Raw genomic sequence first — 21,849 nt, 5'->3', positions numbered from 1 at the left:
TGGGTGTGTGTTTAAATAGCCCTCGTGCTTAGCACAGCAAGCAGTAAACACTGTTTGGTTCTGATAATGAAGGAGGAGAGAAAAAGAAGGAATTCTGGCTTGCATGTGATTACTTTAATAAAAATATAAAAGAGACTGATAATAGAGGGGAAGGAGGGCTGACCAGGAGCAAACAAGAACTATACACTCCAGAAAGAGCAAATATGTTTAGACAGAGAAGCAAAAGAGTAGAAGTGGAAAGAAGACAAAAATTACCACATATACAAGCCCAAACTATTAATTCAAAAAAATCTCACATGCTGGCATATTTTTTTCTCTTCAATTTTCTGTAATAATCTTACTGTAAAGACTTTCTAATTGAATTGATGTCTGCAACAAGAACATAAATAACCATACACCTCAGCAAGAAATGGTACATAGTGACAGGCGTCTCCCACGCAGGTGTCCCAGGTCAGAATGAATCTAACAGAAGTAACCAGGGCTGATTTTCATGCCTTTCAAATAGTTAGGTTAGTCAACCCAGCTTCTAAAAACAAGCGGATCTAATAGGACAAGGAGTTTGGGGTTTTGTTTTTTCACTTTTCACTCTTTAAATCTAGCGCTACCTATGAAAGCGGCAGCATCAAGACATCTGAAAGCACATTTACTGCAGCACTCAGATCTGAAACCAAGGACTCAAGGATGAAAAGCAGAGGAGCAGGAGGTGCCCCTTCAGCTCTGTCGGCTCTGTCCAGATGGCGAGCTCCCCAAGGGCAAGCTCTGTCCTGCCCCTGATTTGAAAGGGCAAGGCAGAGAAACGTGTAAATTGCTTGGCTCCCTGCTGTTATTTTGACACAAATCCTTCAGGGCCAAGGCCAGGCCCAGAAAAAAAGAATTGATCTCTAAGACACAAATTCAGGCTTTAGGCTACCTATGTGGAAGAACAAATGTCAGGGTCTGGGTGGGACGATAGAAAGTGGGTTAGATGAAAGTATTACTAAGGAATGCTGAGCGGTAAGAACAACTCACTAACCAGCAAGGTAATGTGTGATCTTAGGATGCTGCAGAAAATTCCTTGATGCCCAAGAATTTTCCACATTTAAAGCTTCTTTCTGAAGACTATACTTTCAGAAATCCTTTCTACTGTCACATACACACTACTATATAGAAAAACACTAATCAAGACCTATTGTATAGCACAGGGAGCTCTACTCCAAACTCTGCAATGGCCTAGATGGGAAAAGAAGCTTAAAAAGAATGGAAATACGCGTCCATATAATAGATTCACTTTACTGTACACCAGAAACTAACACAGTATTGCAAATCGATTATACTCCAATAAAATTAAAAACAAAAATAAAAAATCTTCTTTCTAAAGAGACAGATGCACAAAATAGATCAACCAAAAAATATACAACTGGAGCATCAGAATAGATGTTTTTCTCCTGAGGCACTATAGCTTCAGCAATATTTTAAAGCCATTACAAAAAATAGTGTGACTATATATTACCCTGCTTTTAAGCTTCTAAGTGACAGAATAACTCTGCCCAAAAGGTGGCAAAAGAAATAAAGAAATCTCCTTGGAAAGGAGGTGTCGAGGAGTTAAATCCTGACATCGTAGCAAATCAGGGCCAGAGCTTGCTATAATTCAGTGTTTCCAATTAGCAGGCCTCTGCTTACGGTCAAGGTACATTGATTTCTAGGCTGCAAATACCACTTAACATTTTCAATTATTTTGAAAGGCCCAGGAGAAAATAAAGAAATAGCACTTACCTTTGACAATTTGCTTTGCACAAGCATTGTAAACTTGCTCTTGAGTCGTGCTGGGAGGCAACACTCTGTCGAAGACATACGGCTTTCCTTGCTAAAAAAGAAAGACAAAAGGAAGAGAGAGGTGGAAAAAAACACATTAGACATTCATGAATAAAAAGCACTAATATTAGTTAGACCATAGGCACTAAATCACCAATGCTACTTGTCAAGGCAACTCCTTACCAAGATGAGGAAAATTTTATAGCATGAACGACACCTTCATTGTGTGTGTGTATACTGTATGTTGAGATCAGAGAGGAGAAAGGAAAATGTTTTTTGTTTTTTTTTTTACTTGAAGCACTTTTTCCGATGAAAGACTGGTTGACACATTCATTCATTATTTAAATAAATATTTAGTTACGGAGAGCTTCTTCTGAGCCAGGCATAGACTAGATGCTAACCAAATCAGAAAACAGCCCTACCTGGAGAGCATCAGTTAAGCATGACAGATAGCTAATAAGCAAGGAAACAAACACACAGGAAAATGCAAAATGCCTGGGTATAAATTAATGGGACAGACGGGACATGAAGGCCTCTGTGAAGCAGCACCGCTTAAGCGGATCTTTTGAAAGGCTCAGGAAGGCTGAGGCAGGGGAGGAATAACAGAGGCAAAGGGTGGAGCAGAGAGCAAGGGCCTGGGGTGCTCAAGGAACTAGCGCAGGGGTCTCCAACTTTTTTGGCACCAGGGACTGGTTTTGTGTAAGACAGTGTTTCCATGGACCATGGAGGGGGGTGGGGGATGGTTTGGGGATGATTCAAATGTATTACATTTATCGTGCACTCTATTTCTATTATTATTACATCAGCTCCACTTCAGATCATCAGGCCTTAGACCCAGAGGTTGGGGTCCCATGGCCTAAAGGGTGGACAAGAGGAGATGGAAAGGCAACGGGGAGCCAGTGCATGCCGGATGGCTAGCCAGGGTTGTAACGCACTTGGACTTTATTCACTAGAAAGATGCCATGATCAGATTTAAGAAGCTGCTCTTAATAGCCAGATATTATTGTTCTCTGTCCCAGATTATTCTAGTGTTTTTTTCACATGCACAGGTGGTACCTTAACTGTGTAGATGCTTTGGAGAAAAGGGGGGCATCTATAAAGTAAGGGCTTCTATAGTGGCTCAGATGGTAAAAAATTCCACCTGCCAACGCAGGAGACCCAGGTTTGATCCCTGGGTTGGGAAGATCCCCTCGGAGAAGGAAATGGCACCCCACTCCGGTATTCTTGCCTGGAGAACGCCACGGACAGAGGAGTCTGGAGGGCCATGGTCCATGGAGTCACAAAGAGCTGGACATGACGAGTGCTACTAACACATACACTATAAAGAGAGTCACGTGCGTTCCCCAGCTGTGGGCTCTGGGATTTGGCCCCACGGTGCTGGGCTGTGTGCAACTGAGAAGGGTCAGAGGGAAGGGAAGAGGTTCTGCGGTGCTACTACGTAAGCCCCAAGCCCCGATTCTCTGCCTCTCAGCATTCAGCAGGCAACTACTGGAAGTTTCTGTGCCAGGCACTGCACTCTGGGAAGGCGGGAGGAGGACAGACAGGACCTTTTCCCCAGATAGCCCCCATCACAGCACTTTACCCAACAACACCTCCCTTCCCACAGCCCGCTCCACCCAGGCAGCCCTTCACCTTCATTTTCCCCAAGTACGTGCGGCAGCAAGGACAGGAGCAGCCAAGGGAGGGAAGGAGAGAGCCCAGAGCCTCCTGCACTCTCACCCCGCATCTCCACACGTGGCTCTGGATGCCAGGAACCACCCAAAGCCAGTCTGACACCTCAAAAAGATAACTGCTCATGAGAGATCCAAGGACAAGGCCTGTTACATCCTATAACCTTCACACAAAAGGAGGCATGCAAGTGTCAGACTGGCTTAACCTTTCTCTCACTCCTTTACGACTGGGAAAGCCACACACCAGTGAGGCCCTATGTGTTACAGCCGTGCTTGCGCTTCAGCCGACAAGACACTGCCAACCAGGTAGACAAGCTGCTTCCAGCCTAGTCTTAGGAAAAAGAAAATGGAGAATTTTGAGGTACCATCAAAGTTTGCATTTCACAAAGAGCAGAGCCAGTCATTCTGTTAAAATTATGCAAAGGGATTATTTCCTGATGCTTTGTTCCCAGCGAGTCTCATTTGATCAGTGAACCAAGTATTTGGCTTAATAATCAAGAGAATATTCCTCACCACAATCAGCGAACCAAGTATTTGGCTTAATAATCAAGAGAATATTCCTCACCACAATCTATTGCCAGTGATCAGCCCACCACATTCTTACTAGATTTACCTATTTGTAAAATTCAACTAAATGTCAGTAGGGTGAACGTTTGCATAAACATTTACAGAGTTTGCCTAAGTATGTGTCATCCACTAAACCTTCTGGAAAGAAAACGCAGCTCTGCTTAATTTAAAACAAATCCATTATTCCTCCAAACTTAATGAAAGTAGCCAAAATAAACTGTCTTCTTTACAGCATGATTCGGTTTTAGGTTTTACAGAAAATGCACTTGACACAGCAAGGTAAAGGACCTATCATAGTATAAGGTGCAAAAATAGGACTCACCAAGTGTGCCCTTTAAAATGTTGGTTGGGTACATTGCGCATTTGCTTCAAGAGAGGTTCAGTTCAGTCGCTCAGTCGTGTCCGCCTCTTTGCGATCCCATGAACCACAGCACGCCAGGCCGCCCTGTCCATCACCAACTCAAACTCACACCCATCGAGTCAGTGATGCCATCCACCCATCTCATCCTCTGTTGTCCCCTTCTTCTCCGGCCCCCAATCCCTCCCAGCATCAGAGTCTTTTCCAATGACTCAACTCTTCGCATGAGGTAGCCAAAGTACTGGAGTTTCAGCTTTAGCATCAGTCCTTCCAAAGAAATACCAGGGTTGATCTCCTTCAGAATGGACTGGTTGGATCTCCTTGCAGTCCAAGGGACTCTCAAGAGTCTTCTCCAACACCACAGCTCAAAAGCATCAATTTTTCGGCGCTCAGCTTTCTTCACAGTCCAACTCTCACATCCGTACATGACCAATGGAAAAAACATAGCCTTGACTAGATAGACCTTTGTTGGCAAAGTAATGTCTCTGCTTTTGAATATGCTATCTAGGTTGGTCCTAACTTTCCTTCCAAGGAATAAGCGTCTTTTAATTTCATGGCTGCAATCACCATCTGCAGTGATTTTGGAGCTCAAAAATATAATGTCTGACACTGTTTCCACTGTTTCCCCTTCTATTCCCCATGAAGTGATGGGACCAGATGCCATGATCTTCGTTTTCTGAATGTTGAGCTTTAAGCCAACTTTTTCACTCTCCTTTTTCACTTTCATCAAGAGGCTTTTTAGTTCCTCTTCACTTTCTGCCATAAGGGTGGTGTCATCTGCATATCTGAGGTTATTGATATTTCTCCCAGCAATCTTGATTCCAGCTTGTGCTTCCTCCAGCCCAGCATTTCTCATGATGTACTCTGCATATAAGTTGAATAAGCAGGGTGACAATATACAGCCTTGACGTACTCCTTTTCCTATTTGGAACCAGTCTGTTGTTCCATGTCCAGTTCTAACTGTTACTTCCTGACCTGCATAGAGGTTTCTCAAGAGGCAGGTCAGGTGGTCTGGTATGCCCATCTCTTTCAGAATTTTCCACAGTTTATTGTGATCCACACAGTCAAAGGCTTTGACATAGCCAATAAAGCAGAAATAGATGTTTATCTGGAACTGTCTTGCTTTTTCCATGATCCAGCGGATGTTGGCAATTTGATCTCTGGTTCCTCTGCCTTTTCCAAAACCAGCTTGAACATCTGGAAGTTCGCAGTTCACGTAATGCTGAAGCCTGGCTTGGAGAATTCTGAGCATTACTTTAGTAGCATGAGAGATGAATGCAATTGTGCAGCAGTTTGAGCATTCTTTGGCATTGCCTTTCTTTGGGATTGGAATGAAAACTGACCTTTTCCAGTCCTGTGGCCACTGTTGAGTTTTCCAAATTTGCTGGTATATTGAGGGCAGCACTTTCACAGCATCATCTTTCAGGATTTGAAACAGCTCCACTGGAATTCCATCACGTCCACTAGCTTTGTTCAGAGTGATGCTTTCTAAGGCCCACTTGACTTCACATTCCAGGATGTCTGGCTCTAGGTGAGTGATCACACCATGGTGATTATCTTGGCCGTGAAGATCTTTTTAGTACAGTTCTTCTGTGTATTCTTGCCACCTCTTCCTAATATCTTCTGGAAGGTCCATAGGTTAGGTCCATACCATTTCTGTCCTTTATCGAGCCCATCTTTTCATGAAATGTTCCCTTGGTATCTCTAATTTTCTTGAAGAGATCTCTAGTCTTTCCCATTCTGTTCTTTTCCTCTATTTCTTTGCATTGATCGCTGAAGAAGGCTTTCTTATCTCTCCTTGCTATTCTTCGGAACTCTGCATTCAAATGGGTATATCTTTCCTTTTCTCCTTTGCTTTTTGCTTCTCCTCTTTTCACAGCTATTTGTAAGGCCTCCTCAGACACCCATTTTGCTTATTTGCATTTCTTTTTTCTTGGGGATGGTCTTGATCCCTGTCTCCTGTACAATGTCACGAACCTCTGTCCATAGTTCATCAGGCACTCTATCAGATCTAGCCCCTTAAATCTATTTCTCACTTCCACTGTATAATCATAAGGGATTTGATTTAGGTCATACCTGAATGGTCTAGTGGTTTTCCCTACTTTCTTCAATTTCAGTCTGAATTTGGCAATAAGGAGCTCCCGGTCTTGTTTTTGTTGACTGTACAAAGCTTCTCCATCTTTAGCTGCAAATAACATAATCAATCTGTTTTGGTGTTGACCATCTGGTGATGTCCATGTGTAGAGTTCTCTCTTGTTTTGTTGGAAGAGAGTGTTTACTATGACCAGTGCATTTTCTTGGCAAAATTCTATTAGCCTTTGCCCTCCTTCATTCCATATTGCAAAGCCAAATTTGCCTGTTACTCTAGGTGTCTCTTGACTTCCTACTTTTGCATTCCAGTCCCCTATAATGAAAAGGACATCTTTTTTGGGTGTTAGTTCTAAAAGGTCTTGTAGGTCTTCATAGAACCATTCAACTTCAGCTTCTTCAGTGTTACCGGTTGGGGCACAGATTTGGATTATTGTTATATTGAATGGTTTGCCTTGGAAACGAACAGAGATCATTCTGTCATTTTTGAGACTGCATCCAAGTACTGCATTTTGGACTCTTTTGTTGACCATGATGGCTACTCCATTTCTTCTGAGGGAGTCCTCCCCGTAGTAGTAGATATAATGGTCATCTGAGTTAAATTCACCCATTCCAGTCCAATTTAGTTCGCTGATTCCCAGAATGTCAACGTTCACTCTTGCCATCTCGTTTGACCACTTCCTATTTGCCTTGATTCATGGATCTGACATTCCAGGTTCCTATGCAATATTGCTCTTTACAGCATCGGACCTTGCTTCTATCACCAGTCACATTCACAGCTGGCTATTGTTTTTGCTTTGGCTCCATCCCTTCATTCTTTCTGGAGTTATTTCTCCACTGATCTCCAGTAGCATATTGGGCACCTACTCACCTGGGGAGGTCCTCTTTCAGTATCCTATCATTTTGCCTTTTCATATGGTTCATGGGGTTCTCAAGGCAAGAATACTGAAGTGGTTAGAAATCTCTAACTCCTCATTTCAATAATATCACATTTATCAAGTTGACAAACATATAACACAATGATTTTCCATAAGCAAAAGTTAATTCCCAAAACAGAAACTGCCTTTGAGAACAGATAAAATTTAGAAAATGATTTGTTATGAAACTTATCTTGTCAGGATCAGAGCATAAATTAGTTAAAATTGTAAGCATTTCTATATGCTTTTTCATACACTGAGTTGGTCATAGCCTTTTATTTCAGGTGAACCTTAAAGTCGAGGAACTAGAATCTGGATTAGAATTTAGTTACTGATTATTTTCAAGAACTGATTTATGGCATAGTGTACCAGCTGTATACATTTAAGCAACAATAACAACTAACTCATCATTGTTATTTTAGTAGAGGAATGAAAATCTCACAATTCCTGGTTGAGACTGCAGCAAAGACCCCTAGGAAACCAGAGTCTCCCTGTTTCTGGGGGAGTTTCCCTGTTTCAGAGTCTCCCACAATAGCTGAGGGTTTCAGTGGGCAGGCAGTGGGCCCAGCCTGCTTCAGCTGTCACTGTTTGCAGCTGCAGAATAAATTTTTGCATTTACATTTTAATATGGGTCTGGGTGCTAACATTTGAGCCTGAATGACTAGGTTGCCATTTACTCCTTCCAGAGACACTTTCCTTTCCAGGCATCTATTTACCGCATGGTCCTCTGAGACTTCTCTGGCTACTCTGTCCATGTCCTTTGCTGACATCTCTTCTAGACTTCTAAGTGACAGTGTGTCTGGCCCCAGACCTCAGCCTTCTCTCTATAATTCAAATGAACATGTCAGCCTTCAAATCTCGCCCAAGCTCCAGATTCATACACTCAGTCGCCTGCTGGACATTTCCATTTGATGTCCATTAGCCATCTCAAGCTTAACTGGCCAAAAAAGGACCATCAAGCCCTCTATATCTGAAAAAGAATTGCACCACTAATCACCTAGTACTCAGGTCAAAATCATTTATTATGTCCCACAGATTCCATATCCAAAATACAATCCAAATTCTATCACTTCTCACCATCTGCACCGCAGAACCCCAGTCCATGCCATTATCATTCTCATCAAGACCACGGCTTTAGTCTCCTGACCGGTCTCCCTGCCTCCATTCTTGCTCCAAACAATCCAATGTTCACTTAGCAGTCAGAGTGAGCTTTTGAGATCCATAAACCAAATGACCCCATCTCCCTTAAAACTCCCCAGTGGCTCCTATTAGACTAGACCCTCTCCACCCTTAGCTCCCTGCACTCTCCTCCATCTTACTACAGTGTAGCCTGCTGGACTTCCTTCTGTACCTTGTTTATTCCTCAGCTCAGAGCCTTTGCTCTTAACTCTTCCTTTTTCCTGGAATTCTCTCACTGCAGATCTTCACTGCGCTCACCACAGGTCTTCATTTGACTGTCTTTACCACCTTCCAGACGTCACCTCCAAATTCTCTTTTGAAGGCTTCCATGGCCCTAACAAAAGCGACTGCACCCGACCCTGACATCGGTTTCTATCACATTACTCTATTTGGTTTGCTCCATAGCAATTACTATGTGACCCATTTTCAACCAATCAGATGGACCCCTACTATTAAACCATCTAACCAGCTAACAGAGAAGCCACACAAATGCCAGAACCTAAGTGCAGGATACGCAAAGCTGCTGCAATATATGAAAGGAATCTGGGTGGGACTCATACTCCACATACATTACAACTGAAAATGAAGTAGCCCAGCTTTGCCATGAAAGCCTTTCGCGGAGCATGGAAGCAGTGTAGCTAAATAACTTACCAAGATCACACACAAAAAAATAACAGCAGATGGTTCTTACACTTTTATAGTTGAAATTTTAAAAAAAAAATCAAGCCACCAGAATTCCTATCAAGTTGTTGGGAGCAAAGTGTCTATGAACCATATGGCCTGTCTATTAATACCCCAACCTGGAAGGAATATTACTACTGGAGACAGAGGAAAGCAAAGACCCCTTTAAAGATTCAGAAAATCAGCACCAGAAGGAAGGTGAAGGAAACTGAAATTAATTATCCCCAAGAAGAGATAATCAAGAGGTAATCCTTGACAACAACAACAACAACGAACACCCCAATTACAAAATAGGCAGAAGACCTAAGAGACCTTCCTCCAAAGAAGAAATACAGACGGCAAACAGGCACATAAAAGGCTGTCCCGCGCGGCTACTTGTTAGAGAAATGCAGATCAAAACTGCAGTGAGGTGCCGCCTCACACTGTTCAGAATGGCCATCGTCAAAAGGGCTATAAACAATCAGTGCTGGAGAAGGTGTGGAGGAAAGGGAACCCTCCTGTACTACTGGTGGGGATGTAAGCTAGTACAGCCACTCTGGAGAACAGTTTGGAGGTTCCTCAGAAAACTAAAAATAGATCCAGCAATTTCAGTTCTGGGCATATAACCAGACAAAACCATAATTCAACAAGATACACAAGGGACTCCCTGGTGGTCCGGTGGCTAAGACTGAGCTTCCAACGCAGAGGAGCATGGCGGGTCCCACATGCTATTACAACCAAAGATCTCGAATGCTGCAACGAAGATCGAAGACTGTGCATGCTGCAACCGAGAACCAGCAGAGCCTAAATAAATAAACAGGTATTTTTTTAAAAGATACATGCACTCCTGTGTTCACAGCAGCACTATTCACTGACATCGAAACAACCTTAATGCCCATGGACAAAGAATGGATAAAGAAGATATGGTACATACGTTGGGCTTTCCAGGTGGCGCTAGTGGTGAAGAACCCGTCTACCAGTGCAGGAGATGTAAGAAACGTGAGTTCCATCCCTGGGTCAGGAAGATCCCCTGAAGAAGGATATGGCAACCCACTCCAGTACTCTTGCCCGGAGAATCCCATAGACAGAGCAGCCTGGAGAGCTACAGTCCATAGTGTCGCAAAGAGTCAGACATGACTAAAGCGACTTAGTGTGCGTGCATGCGTAGTACATACATACAATGGCATACTCCCCAGTCGTTTAAAAAGAATGAAATAATGCCATTTGCAGTGACATGGATACAATCAGAGATTATTGTACTAAGTGAAGTAAGTCAGAAAGACAAATACCATATGATATATGTAGAATCTAAAAGATGACACAAATGAACCTGCCTATGAAACAAAGAAAACCAAGGACATAGAGAATAGATTGGCAGCTGCCAACGGGGAGGAGGGCAGGAGAGTGGAGGACTGGGAGTTTGGGATTAGCAGATGCAAACTGGTATATACAGAATGGCTAAACAGCAAGGTCCTACTATACAGCACAGGAAACTATATTCAATATCCTGTGATGTGCCATAATGGAAAAGAATATGAAAAAAAGTATATATATATATATATATATATAACTGAGTCACTTAGCTGTATAGCAGTAATTGACAAAACACTGTAATTCAACTTTACTTCAAAGAAATTAATTTTTTTAAAAAGATAATCTAACAAGATTATTAACATTTTTATTAGCATATTATCTAATAACAAGATTATTGGTCTTTCTGAGACCAAGAGTAGTGACCAGAGTTGGGGGGGGGGGGCAGTAGCAATGACTTACATGATTTTTCTTCTATCTTTAAGAAAGAAAGAAAAAGGAAGAAAAAAAAATTTCCCCAGCAAGATTAAAACTCACTCTGTGGAATTATCTTCAGACACTGAGTAGAGGAAGTGATTACTAAGAATAATCACTGGGACTTCCCGGTGGCCTAGTGGTTAAGAATCCACCTTGCAATGTCAGGGACATGGGTTCAATTCCTGGTCAGGGAATTAAAAGCCCACATGCCACGACTAGAGAATCCACAGACCACAATAAAAGATCCCACATGATGCAATGAAGACCCAATGCAGCCAAACAAATAACTATTTATAAAAAGAGAGAGAGAGAGAGAATAATCACTCCCTCTCTGTCTCAGGTGTTTGTTTAACTTCATTCCTGAAAGTACAGAAGATGAGAAGTTTTCCCTGCACTGACCACCTTCTCATTAATGTCCACCAACACCACCACCAAACACTAGGATCCAAATGCTTTTATATTTTATCTCATTTAATTCTCACACCAACTCCATGAGATATGTATTATTCAGTTCAGTTCAGTCACTCAGTCATGTCCAACTCTGCAACCCCATGGACTGCAGCATGCCAGGCCTCCCTGTCCATCACCAAGTCCCAGAGTTTACTCAAACTCATGTCCATTAAGTCAGTCATGTCATCCAACCATCTCATCCTCTGTTGTCCCCTTCTCCTCCCGCTTTCAATCATTTCCAGCATCAGTCTTTTCAAATGAGTCAGTTCTTTGCATCAGGTGGCCAAAGTATTGGAGTTTCAGCTTTAACATCAGTTCTTCCAATGAATATTCAGGACTGATTTCCTTTAGGATGGACTGGTTGGACCTTCTTGCAGTCCAAGGGACTCTCAAGAGTCTTCTCCAACATCACAGCTCAAAAGCACCAATTCTTTGGTGCTCAGTTTTCTTTATAGTCCAACTATCACATCCATACATGACTAGTGGGAAAATCATAGCCTTGACTAGAGGAAACTTTGTTGGCAAAGTAATGTCTCTGCTTTTTAATATGCTGTCTAGGTTGGTCATAACTTTTCTTCCAAGGAGTGTCTTTTAATTTCATAGCTGCAGTCACCATATGCAGTGATTTTAGAGCCCTCCAAAAATAGTCTCTCACTGTTCCCAGTGTTTCCCCATCTATTTGCCATGAAGTGATGGGACTGGATGCCATGATCTTAGTTTTTTGAATGCTGAGCTTTAAGCCAACTTTTTCACTCTTTCACTTTCTTCAAGAAGCTCTTTGGTTCTTCTTCACTTTCTGCCATAAGGGTGGTGTCATCTGCATATCTGAGGTTATTGATATTTCTCCCAGCAATCTTGATTCCAGCCTGTGCTTCCTCCAGCCCAGCATTTCTCATGATGTACTCTGCATATAAGTTGAATAAGCAGGGTGACAATATACAGCCTTGACATACTCCTTTTCCTATTTGGAACCAGTCTGTTGTTCCACGTCCAGGTCTAACTGTTGCTTCCTGACCTGCATACAGATTTCTCAAGAGGCAGGCCAGGTGGTCTGGTATTCCCATCTCTTCCAGAATTCTCCACAGTTTGTGGTGATCCACATAGTCAAAGGCTTTGGCATAGTCAATAAAGCAGAAATAGATGTTTTTCTGGAACTCTCTTGCTGTTTTTTTGATGATCCAATGGATGTTAGCAATTTGATCTTTGGTTCTTCTGGCTTTTCTAAATCCAGCTTGAACATCTGAAGTTCACAGTTCACATACTGTTGAAGCCTGGCTTGGAGAATATTGACCATTACTTTGCTAGTGAGATGAGTACAATTGTGTGGTAGTTTGAGCATTCTTTTTTTTAGTTTTTCTAGTCCGCCAGTCCTGGATGCAGGAATCTGGTCGAAGGGCCCTCAGCCTGAGCTGAGGATTAGAGACTGATCACCTCCTCTTGGCAGAGAACTCAAATTCTGGTTCTGGTCTGGTCTGATTTCTGGTAGGGCCGAGTTCCAGTCCTCACTTCTCTGGAGGCCCAGGGAAAAGTCCCATAACGCCTGGGCATCTGTAGGTGGCAGGAGATGTCTGTAAGGCCACCCCATTTGCCCCCCCTCCCGCCTCCTCCCCCTTCTTCTTTCAACCTGGCTTCCTTTCCTCCCTTGAAATCTTTGATGTTAGTACTTGGATTCTTGTATTTAAGGGCTTCCCTGGTGGTGCAGAGGTTAAAGCGTCTGCCTGCAATGTGGGAGACCTGGGTTCGATCCCTGGGTTGGGAAGATCTACTGGAGAAGGAAATGGCAACCCACTCCAGTAGTCTTGCCGGGAGAATCCCATGGACGGAGGAGCTGGGTGGGCTACAGTCCACAGGTCACAAAGAGTCGGACACAACTGAGCAACTTCACTTTCACTTTGTGCATTCTTTGGCATTGCCTTTCTTTGGGTTTGGAATGAAAACTGACCTTTTCCAGTCCTGTGGCCATGGTTGAGTTTCCCAAATTTGCTGGCATATTGAGTGCAGCACTTTCACAGCATCATCTTTTAGGATTTGAAACAGCTCCACTGGAATTCCATCACTTCCCTTAGCTTTGTTCATAGTGATGCTTCCTGAGGCCCACTTGACCTCATATTCCAGGATGTCTGGTTCTAGGTGAGTGATCATACCATTGTGATTATTTGGGTTGTGAGGATCTTTTTTGTACAGTTCAACTGTGTATTCTTGCCACCTCTTCTTAATATCTTCTGCTTCTGTTAGGTCCATACCGTTTCTGTTCTTTATTATGCCGAGCTTTGCATGAAATGTTTCCTTGGCATCTCTGATTTTCTTGAAGAGCTCTCTAGTCTTTCCCATTCTGTTGTTTTCCTCTATTTCTTTGCACTGCTCACTGAGGAAGGCTTTCTTAGATATTATTAGCTGCCTTCTATAAACTGGAAAACTAAGGCCAAGGCCTACCATCAGCTCTGTCAGTCTGGTGAAAAAACTTTAAGTCTCTGGTTTCAAGAATTCTTCCTTTGTATTATGCCACTCTCCTAAATTGCTGATTAGTTACTGGAAAAGTAGGAGACACACGAAACAAAAGATGTTAGGACTGACATGAAAGACTGAAGCCAAGTGATTAACGAGGTAACAAAAGACAGCCAAACCACAGCAGCAGTCAAGACAGTGTTCACCATTAAGACGGGACTGACGGGAATCCAGTGAATAGAGAAGGGCTAAGACCGGGGAAGAAGGTCAAGACTGGCAAGAAGGTGCTGGGCAAGCACACAGCAAGCCTTCTCTGCAAAAGAAGGAATTAAAAACAGACAAAAGCCAACCAGAGGCAAGGAAAAGGCAGATGTTAAGACTTGTTATGATAAGAAGGACTTACTCAGAAAATTTTTAGAATTTTTCAGAGCCAAACAGTCCTTCCAGGTCATCCAAACCCAACACTGTCTTTTACAAATAAACAAGGTTGGGAGAGCGTAGATGATCTGTGAAAGTTACCTAGTTAATTGGGTAGGTGGCAGGTCCATCTAGAGTCCAGACCTCCTGGCTCCCTGTCTTGTGTTCTGAGTTCTGGCTTTAGAATCAATTATTCTCTCTGAACATCAAAGAAACAACAAGCATGAGACTCTGGAACTTTCTTCCCCTGCTTTCCTTTCCATCATTTCTATACTATTTCCAAATATACAACTGATTAGTTCAACAAATAAAGAGTCCGTGCTGTGACACCCAGAGCAGTACAGCAAGGGAACATCAACAGAATCACCACCTCTCAGAGTCAACATGAACTTGAGAGTCAGTCTGTCCGATCCCCTCTTAAGCACAACTCATCTCCACAGTCTAAGAGGCAACAGGAAACCGGCTTGAAACTCAGCTAGCTCTAACTGTTACAAAGTTTGTTCTTGTATCGATTTATTTCAATTTTTTATTTATTATTTTTGGCTATGCTGGCTCTTTGCTGCTTTTGGCATAGGCTTTCTCTAGTTGCAGGGAACAGGGCTACTCTGTTGCGGTGCGAGGCCTTCTCATTGTGGAGGCTCCTCTTGTGGAGCACAGGATCTAGGCATGCAGGCTTCAGCAGTCGCAGCACACAGGCTCAGCAGCCGTGGTGCACGGGCTTGGTCCCTCCACAGCACGTGGAATCTTCCCCGACCAGGGATCAAACCCATGTTCCATGCATTGACAGGTGGATTCTTATCCACTGCGCCACCAGAGAAGCCCCTTGGGTTGATTTAAAATCTGCCTCTCTGAAGCGTTAGCTGTGACACTATCCTCCAAGTGTCAGAACAAGACAGACCAAGGCTGAGAGACCTGCCTCCTTCTACACCACGGTAGCTTTGTTTCACTTTGGGAGCTGAGTGTTCAAAGCCCAAATCTCTTTTCTCTGGAGAAAGACATATGTGCCCCCTTCATGAAAGGGGTATGGATTTGTCTTGCTTGAAAGACTCCAAAGATATCCAAAGTTAAGACATCAGTAAAACATTATATTAGCTTGCACAAGAATAAATCAAATAAGATAAATTTCCAAACTGTCCAGGACTAGGCAAACAATCTGAAAGAATGTTTCCAAAACATTAGCTAAAAAGCAGGAAGTCTTTGGGTTAATGGTGATATTTATTTTTTTAATCAACACAAGTATTCTGGGAGAAGAAGTTCTGTGTTGCTTATTGAAATACAATTCATATCCCATGAAATGCACCCCTTAATAAGAAGGTACATATCAGTGGTTGTCAGAACATTCACAAGGTTGTGCTCTTATCACCAGTGTCTAATTTCAGAGCATCTTCATCATCCCTAAAAGGAGCTCTGTACCCATCAGCAGTCACTCCGCAGCCTCTCAATTTCCCCAACCCTAAGCCACCATATTGGAATGTGAAGTCAAGTGGGCCTTAGGAAGCATCTCTAGAAACAAAGCCTATGGAAGTGATGTAATTCCAGCTGAGCTGTTTCAAATCCTAAAAGGTGATGCTGTGAAAGTGCTACACTCAATATGCCAGCAAATTTGAAAAACTCAGCAGTGGCCACAGGACTGGAAAAGCTAAGGTTTCGTTCCAATCCCAAAGACAGGCAGCGCCAAAGAATGCTCAAACTATGCACAGCTGCACTCATCTCACAGGCTGGCAAAGCAATGCTCAAAATTCTCCAAGCCAGGCTTCAACAGTACATGAACCGAGAACCTCCAAATGTTCAAGCTGGATTTAGAAAAGGCAGAGGAACCAGAGAGCAAATTGCCAACATCCGTTGGATCATAGAAAAAGCAAGAGAATTCCACTTCATGACTGTGCTAAAGCTTTTGACTATGTGGCTCACAACAAACTGTGGAAAATTCTTAAAGAGATGGGAATACCAGACCACCTTACCTGTCTCTGTCAAAATCTGTATGCAGGTCAAAAAGCAACAGTTAGAACCAGGCATGGAACAATGGACTGGTTCAAAATTGGGAAAGGAGTATGTCAAGTCTGTATATTGTCACTCTGTTTATTTAACTTATATGCAGAGTACATCATGTGAAATGCTGGGCTGGATGAAGCACAAGCTGAAATCAAGACTGCCGGGAGAAATATCAATAACCTCAGATATGCAGATGACACCACCCTTACGGCAGAAAGGGAAGAGGAACCAAAGAGCCTCTTGATGAGGGTTGAAAAGAAAAGAGTGGAAAAGCTGGCTTAAAACTCAACATTCAAAACACTAAGATCATGGCATCCAGTCCCATCACTTCATGGCAAATAGATGGAGAAACAGTGGAAACAGTGACGACAGATTTTATTTTCTTGGATTCCAAAATCACTGCAGATGGTGACTGCAGTCATGAAATTAAAAGATGCTTGCTCCTTGGAAGAAAACCTATGACAAACCTAGACAGCATATTAAAACACAGAGACATCACTTTGCTGACAAAGGTCTGTATAGTCAAATCTATGGTTTTTCCATTAGTCATGTATGGATGTGAGTGTTGGATCATAAAGAAGGCTAAGCACTGAAGAACTGCTGCTTTTGAACTGTGGTGTTAGAGAAGACTCTTGAGAGTCCCTTGGACTGCAAGGAGATCAAACCAGTCAATCCTAAAGGAAATCAGTCCTGAACATTCACTGAAAGGACTGATGCTGAAGCTGAAGCTCCAATACTAACCAACTCATTTGAAAAGACCCTGATGCTAGGAAAGATTGAAGGTGGGAGGAGAAGGAGACGACAGAGGATGAGATCATTGGATGGCATCATCGACTCAATGTATATGAGTTTGAGCAAGCTCCAAGAGATGGTGATGGACCGGGAAGCATGGCGTGCTCCAAAGAGTTGGACACCAGTGAGGGACTGACCAACAGCAGCTAAGCAACCACTAACATATTTCTGTCCTTACAGATTTGCCTGTTCTGGAATTATATAATATGTAGCTTTTTGTGACAAGTTTCTTTCAAATACAATGTTTTCAAGGTTCATCTATGTGTCTCATGAATCGCTTCATTCCCTTTCAAGACTGAATAAAATTCCATTGTATGCATTTTATGAATGCATTTTATGAATCCATTCACCTATTGATGGACACTGAGTTGTTTCTAGTTTTTGGTTATTATGAGTCCTACTATAAACATTCATGGGAGGTTTTTATGTGTACATTTACTTTGATTTCTCCTGGGTATATAACTAGGAGTAGAATTTCTGAGTGATACAATAACTCTACGCTTAACTTTTTGAAGAACTGACAAATTCTTTTCCAAACTGTTTACCATTTTACATTCGTACCAGCAGCATATCAGGGTTCCAATTTCTCCACAGCCATGCCAACACTTGTAATTATCTGTTTTCTTTATTATAGCCATTCTAGTGGGCATGCAGTGGTGTTTCTTAGTAACACGAGGAGAAGTTTTTAAATTGACACATCGCAAAATTGATTTCAATATGTATTATGGATACAGAGGTGTTCCCAGGCATTATAACACATTGTTTTGCTGGTATCTTAGCATTTATACAATGACCCAGGATGAAAGAATCATTTTATGAAACCTATAAGTTGTACACATCCACATGCTTTAAGAAAGGGAACAGTGGACCAGGAGGAGGGGATTTATAAAAGGATTTAGAATAGCGGTTCTCTGCTTCTCACTCCAGAAGCCTATGCTGAGTGTTGCCCAAAGAAAGCAGACTGCCAAAAGGTGGACATGAACCCAAATACTCCTCAATGCAGCTCCCATTTCTCTGAAGCTCAGTTTCCTCATCTGTAAAACAAAGCCAATAATATCCGCAATTCAGGCCTCCTGTGAGGATTAGATATGCTCATGCAGGAAAGGACCCAGTGCTGTGCCTGCTGTTATAGCAGATGCTCAAGACATGGGCAGTGCTATACCGTAATAGAAAACCTGAGTCAATTTACACTGGGCACTTGCATTGCAAAATTACTGAGCAATGACCCTTTAAAGGGAGGGATGGCAATATGTGACAATCACTCACAATGTAGCAACTTCAAGACTTGGCGCGCTGGTGCCCTTACCAGCCAAGTGCCAAATGACAGCTTGGGCACCCAGTCCCCCAGGTCTGCCACTCATGAGCTCTGCACCCACAGAACTCTGGGGCCCCTTAATTTCCAGGGTGGGGATATCCCTCAAAAATATTACTCTGTTCTAAGGCCACCCTCTACACTCTTTAAAAATAAACAGAATTTCCATGTTCAGCTACAGAGCCTGTTCAGGGAAGGGGAGGAGCTGCGTCTGGTGCAGGCACTTGGAGATACCAGCTTGGCGATCATAGCTCTGGAGCCTCCAGGAAACATCTGTGATTTTACCAACTGCAAACCTAAAGCAGATGCATCCAGGGTCCTGACGGCATCCTCATAGTCTTCATCATCTCCACTAATGCTGGCCCAACCTCCAGCACCTGTGTCTCTGCCTGAGGACTTTTCTGGCCCAGGGCCCTCTCCGTCACCTGCGGCAGGCCAGAAGATTCCCCAGCAGCAGCCCAGCAGCCCTCAGTCAATGACGGACTGACAGGAGTTGGGGCTCAGCTCCCTCACCCAGAGGTACCAGTGGAGGTGGGGTGACTCTGAGGCAAGTATTCCAAACTGGCTCCCAGGGTCCCCACTGGGATGGAACTCGCGTTGTCCATGGTGTAACCTGCGTGATGACATGCTCTCTGTTGGTTTCTTTCTCTTCCTTGCCTTACTTCTCCATTCTTCGGTGTGTCCAGGAGCCACCTCCCATAGAAATGTGCACTCGAATCCCTTCTCTGTGTTCGCTTCTGGGAAGGCCGAAGGTAAGGCGAAATCCCAGACGTTCTGCTCTTTCATTCAGTAAGTGTGTCCTAAGAGATTCTGGGTTTGTTGAGTCACTGTTAAATATGGAGCCATCACATTCGGTTCATGTCCAGACAGGAGGGTGAGTGGAAACTGAAATGCTTATCAAAATTTAACAAGCCGTGGGCTTGAGACACTATCCTAGAAAAAGTCTTTTTCTTCATCATAGGGTGCTGGTCACTTGCCAAACCTTGGGCCCGTGGGATGCCCGGAGGATTACCAATTTCTCATTTACACAAAGGAGGGCTCCAAGCTCCCAAAGGCCCTGACCTAGCAGAGTGCCTTGCACATAATGGTATAAAGCAGGCGCTCAGTAAAAGTCTGCTGCTGATGACAATGATTAATACCTGCAGGCGAGCACCCAGGGTGCCAGGACACCGTGAAATGTCCTGTGGTGCTGGGGGGCTGGAGGGAGGGAGACAATCTATACTCATTGTATTGGGTAGGCCAAAAAGTTTGTTCAGGTTTTTTCCCTGCACTGTCTTACAGAAAAACTCAAACTTCCTGGCCAACCCAATCTCTCTCCAGCATATCAGAAATGTTACTTGTTACTAACCTTTCTCATCCCTGACCGCCACGGTTTTAGCAGTCATGGAGTTACCCTCTTTCTGCATCCCTTTACTCCTCTTTACCCCATCACCGACCTTCCTAAGTCTCTGGAACTAGCAAATTCCCAAAGCAGAAAGAAACCCCACCGCACAGAAGCATACCATACCCAGCAGTGACCAGCTCTCTCCCGTCAGCGATAAATCCTATATGACCACCGTTAAATTAGTTGGATCCACTAACCTGTAAATGTAGCCTCACAGGGAGACCCTGAAGCCAGTCAGTTGGACTTCTCCTATCAGCTGAACCCTCCAGCTGCATCTTCTCCCCACCACTCCATCGCCTGCCCTATCTGTGCTGGGAGGGCTCCATGACTGAGTCTAAAACGCTCAACCCGAGCTGGGCCCAGACATTCTCGTCTACTGCCCCACACTGGCTCTGTGCCCCAAGGAAGGTGGCTGGTGCCAGTTCTGGCCAAAGCCAGGGCCGTTCCCAGGAGAGGCTGTCATAAAACTGGCATCCACCAAGCAGCGATCGGCTTCCACCAGAGCTGCCAAGGCAATGCCAACCTCTGCAAGTCTTGAGAACGAACAAAGGCAACACACGAGCGTGAATCTTGTAAGCCTTTCTCCAGCAGGAAACCAGCCTTAGTTATTTCCTTTCAACCCAAAGTCCTGCTGGGTGCACACACAAGCCCTGTCAAGATTGCAGACGGCTATGAAAAAAGAAAAAACCACTCTGGGAAGGCAAACTGCCCAAGTGATAATGAAGAAATTCAGAATTATTGTCTGGCTAAAGGAAATAATGAAGACAGAAGTGTTACTTTTGTTAGAGAAATTAATGAAGTCTGTGTTTCAAAAGTAAGATGCTTATTTGTATGTGATTTTTATTTCATATCGAAATACAATGAACTCCCCTCAGTCTCCACTCATTAACTGTTCTGTGCCCTCATCTACCAACACAGAGAGTTTAGGAGAGTCAGAGGAACTTGTTTTACTCGCAGACCTCACACCAACATACTCTGTCACCTTAAACAATTTACCTCTATTTTCCAGGTCTCCTCCTCTCTGTAAAGTAAAAGACTGGCTCATTCCAGCTCTAACACGTTGTAATAATAATGAACATCACAGAGGTTCTGGAATTTTCCCCCGTAAGGGTGGCTTCTGTCTTGATACACACAGCATGAGAGAACATAATCTTTAAACTGGGAGTTGAGTTCAACATTCTATATACTTGGAGAAATGAATAAAACTGTTGCTATGGTTATTTTAGGAGATGTGGTTTTCTGACAAGCCAATTCTGAAGAAAAAAAAAAAGAAAAACCAAACCTTTCTCACTGGAGAAGAGGTGAAAAGCTATTCCACTGAAGGTATTATTTTGCCAAATGGAAGAGATTAAAGATGACTGCGAGCCTTCTTACTGGGGCATGTTGCCCTGGGAGCAGCCTACTGGGCAAAGCACTGGGCAATCCAGGCAAACTGCCCCTCTGCAGCCCTCCCCCAGGGAGGCCAGGACTCCAGGTGACACCTCCAGCAACATGGAAGCCACACGGTAACACACGTATGTTCTCTTCCTTTTACCTAAAAAATGAAACAAAACTTTTCCCCAAACCTTCCCTTGGTTAAAAGTGCATACAGAGGCTTCTGACAAATGGGCACTGCAAATATTTACTAGAAATTAACTAGCATTCTACTCATTTTTCACTCTTCAGAAACAGCTTATATAATTATGATTCTCCCACGTATTAGATGGCAATTTTGCTCTTATGGTATGTTCGGGTCCCTTGTCTCTATTTGTTCCTCATGATTTTGGAAGCTGAACAGGAATCTTAGCTTCCCTTTCTGGAGAATAACTTCCCAAGATCATGTGTAAAGCAACAATTTGAGCCGAGACTAGATCCAGAATATCTGGTTCCCAGCCAAGCCTTCCACCCATAACACCATATTGCATCCTGTCATTGATCCTCCAAGAACATATTTAACCTTCAACTATAGATTTTCTAAGAATTCCACACATTTGGGTTTAGGACATGACACAGTATAACCCAACATGTAAAAGCAATGGTTTCTTTTACACAGTACTGAA

At 43.3% G+C, this 21,849-nt stretch overlaps 1 protein-coding gene across 1 annotated transcript in view; it reads right to left on the bottom strand.

Annotated features, from left to right (window-relative positions):
- The window catches only part of KIF5C (kinesin family member 5C), a 163,887-nt gene that overhangs the window by 102,640 nt on the left and 39,398 nt on the right, over window positions 1–21,849 (bottom strand). Inside the window, exon 2 of the mRNA XM_018062660.1 lies at window positions 1,753–1,843. Within this exon, the coding sequence (XP_017918149.1) occupies window positions 1,753–1,843 (91 nt within the window). The remainder of the gene's footprint in view (window positions 1–1,752; window positions 1,844–21,849) is intronic.

The sequence above is a fragment of the Capra hircus genome, chromosome 2 (assembly GCF_001704415.2).
Source record: "Capra hircus breed San Clemente chromosome 2, ASM170441v1, whole genome shotgun sequence".
In the NCBI taxonomy this organism is placed as follows: domain Eukaryota; kingdom Metazoa; phylum Chordata; class Mammalia; order Artiodactyla; family Bovidae; genus Capra; species Capra hircus.
This window is presented reverse-complemented; position numbering and strand designations above follow the sequence as displayed.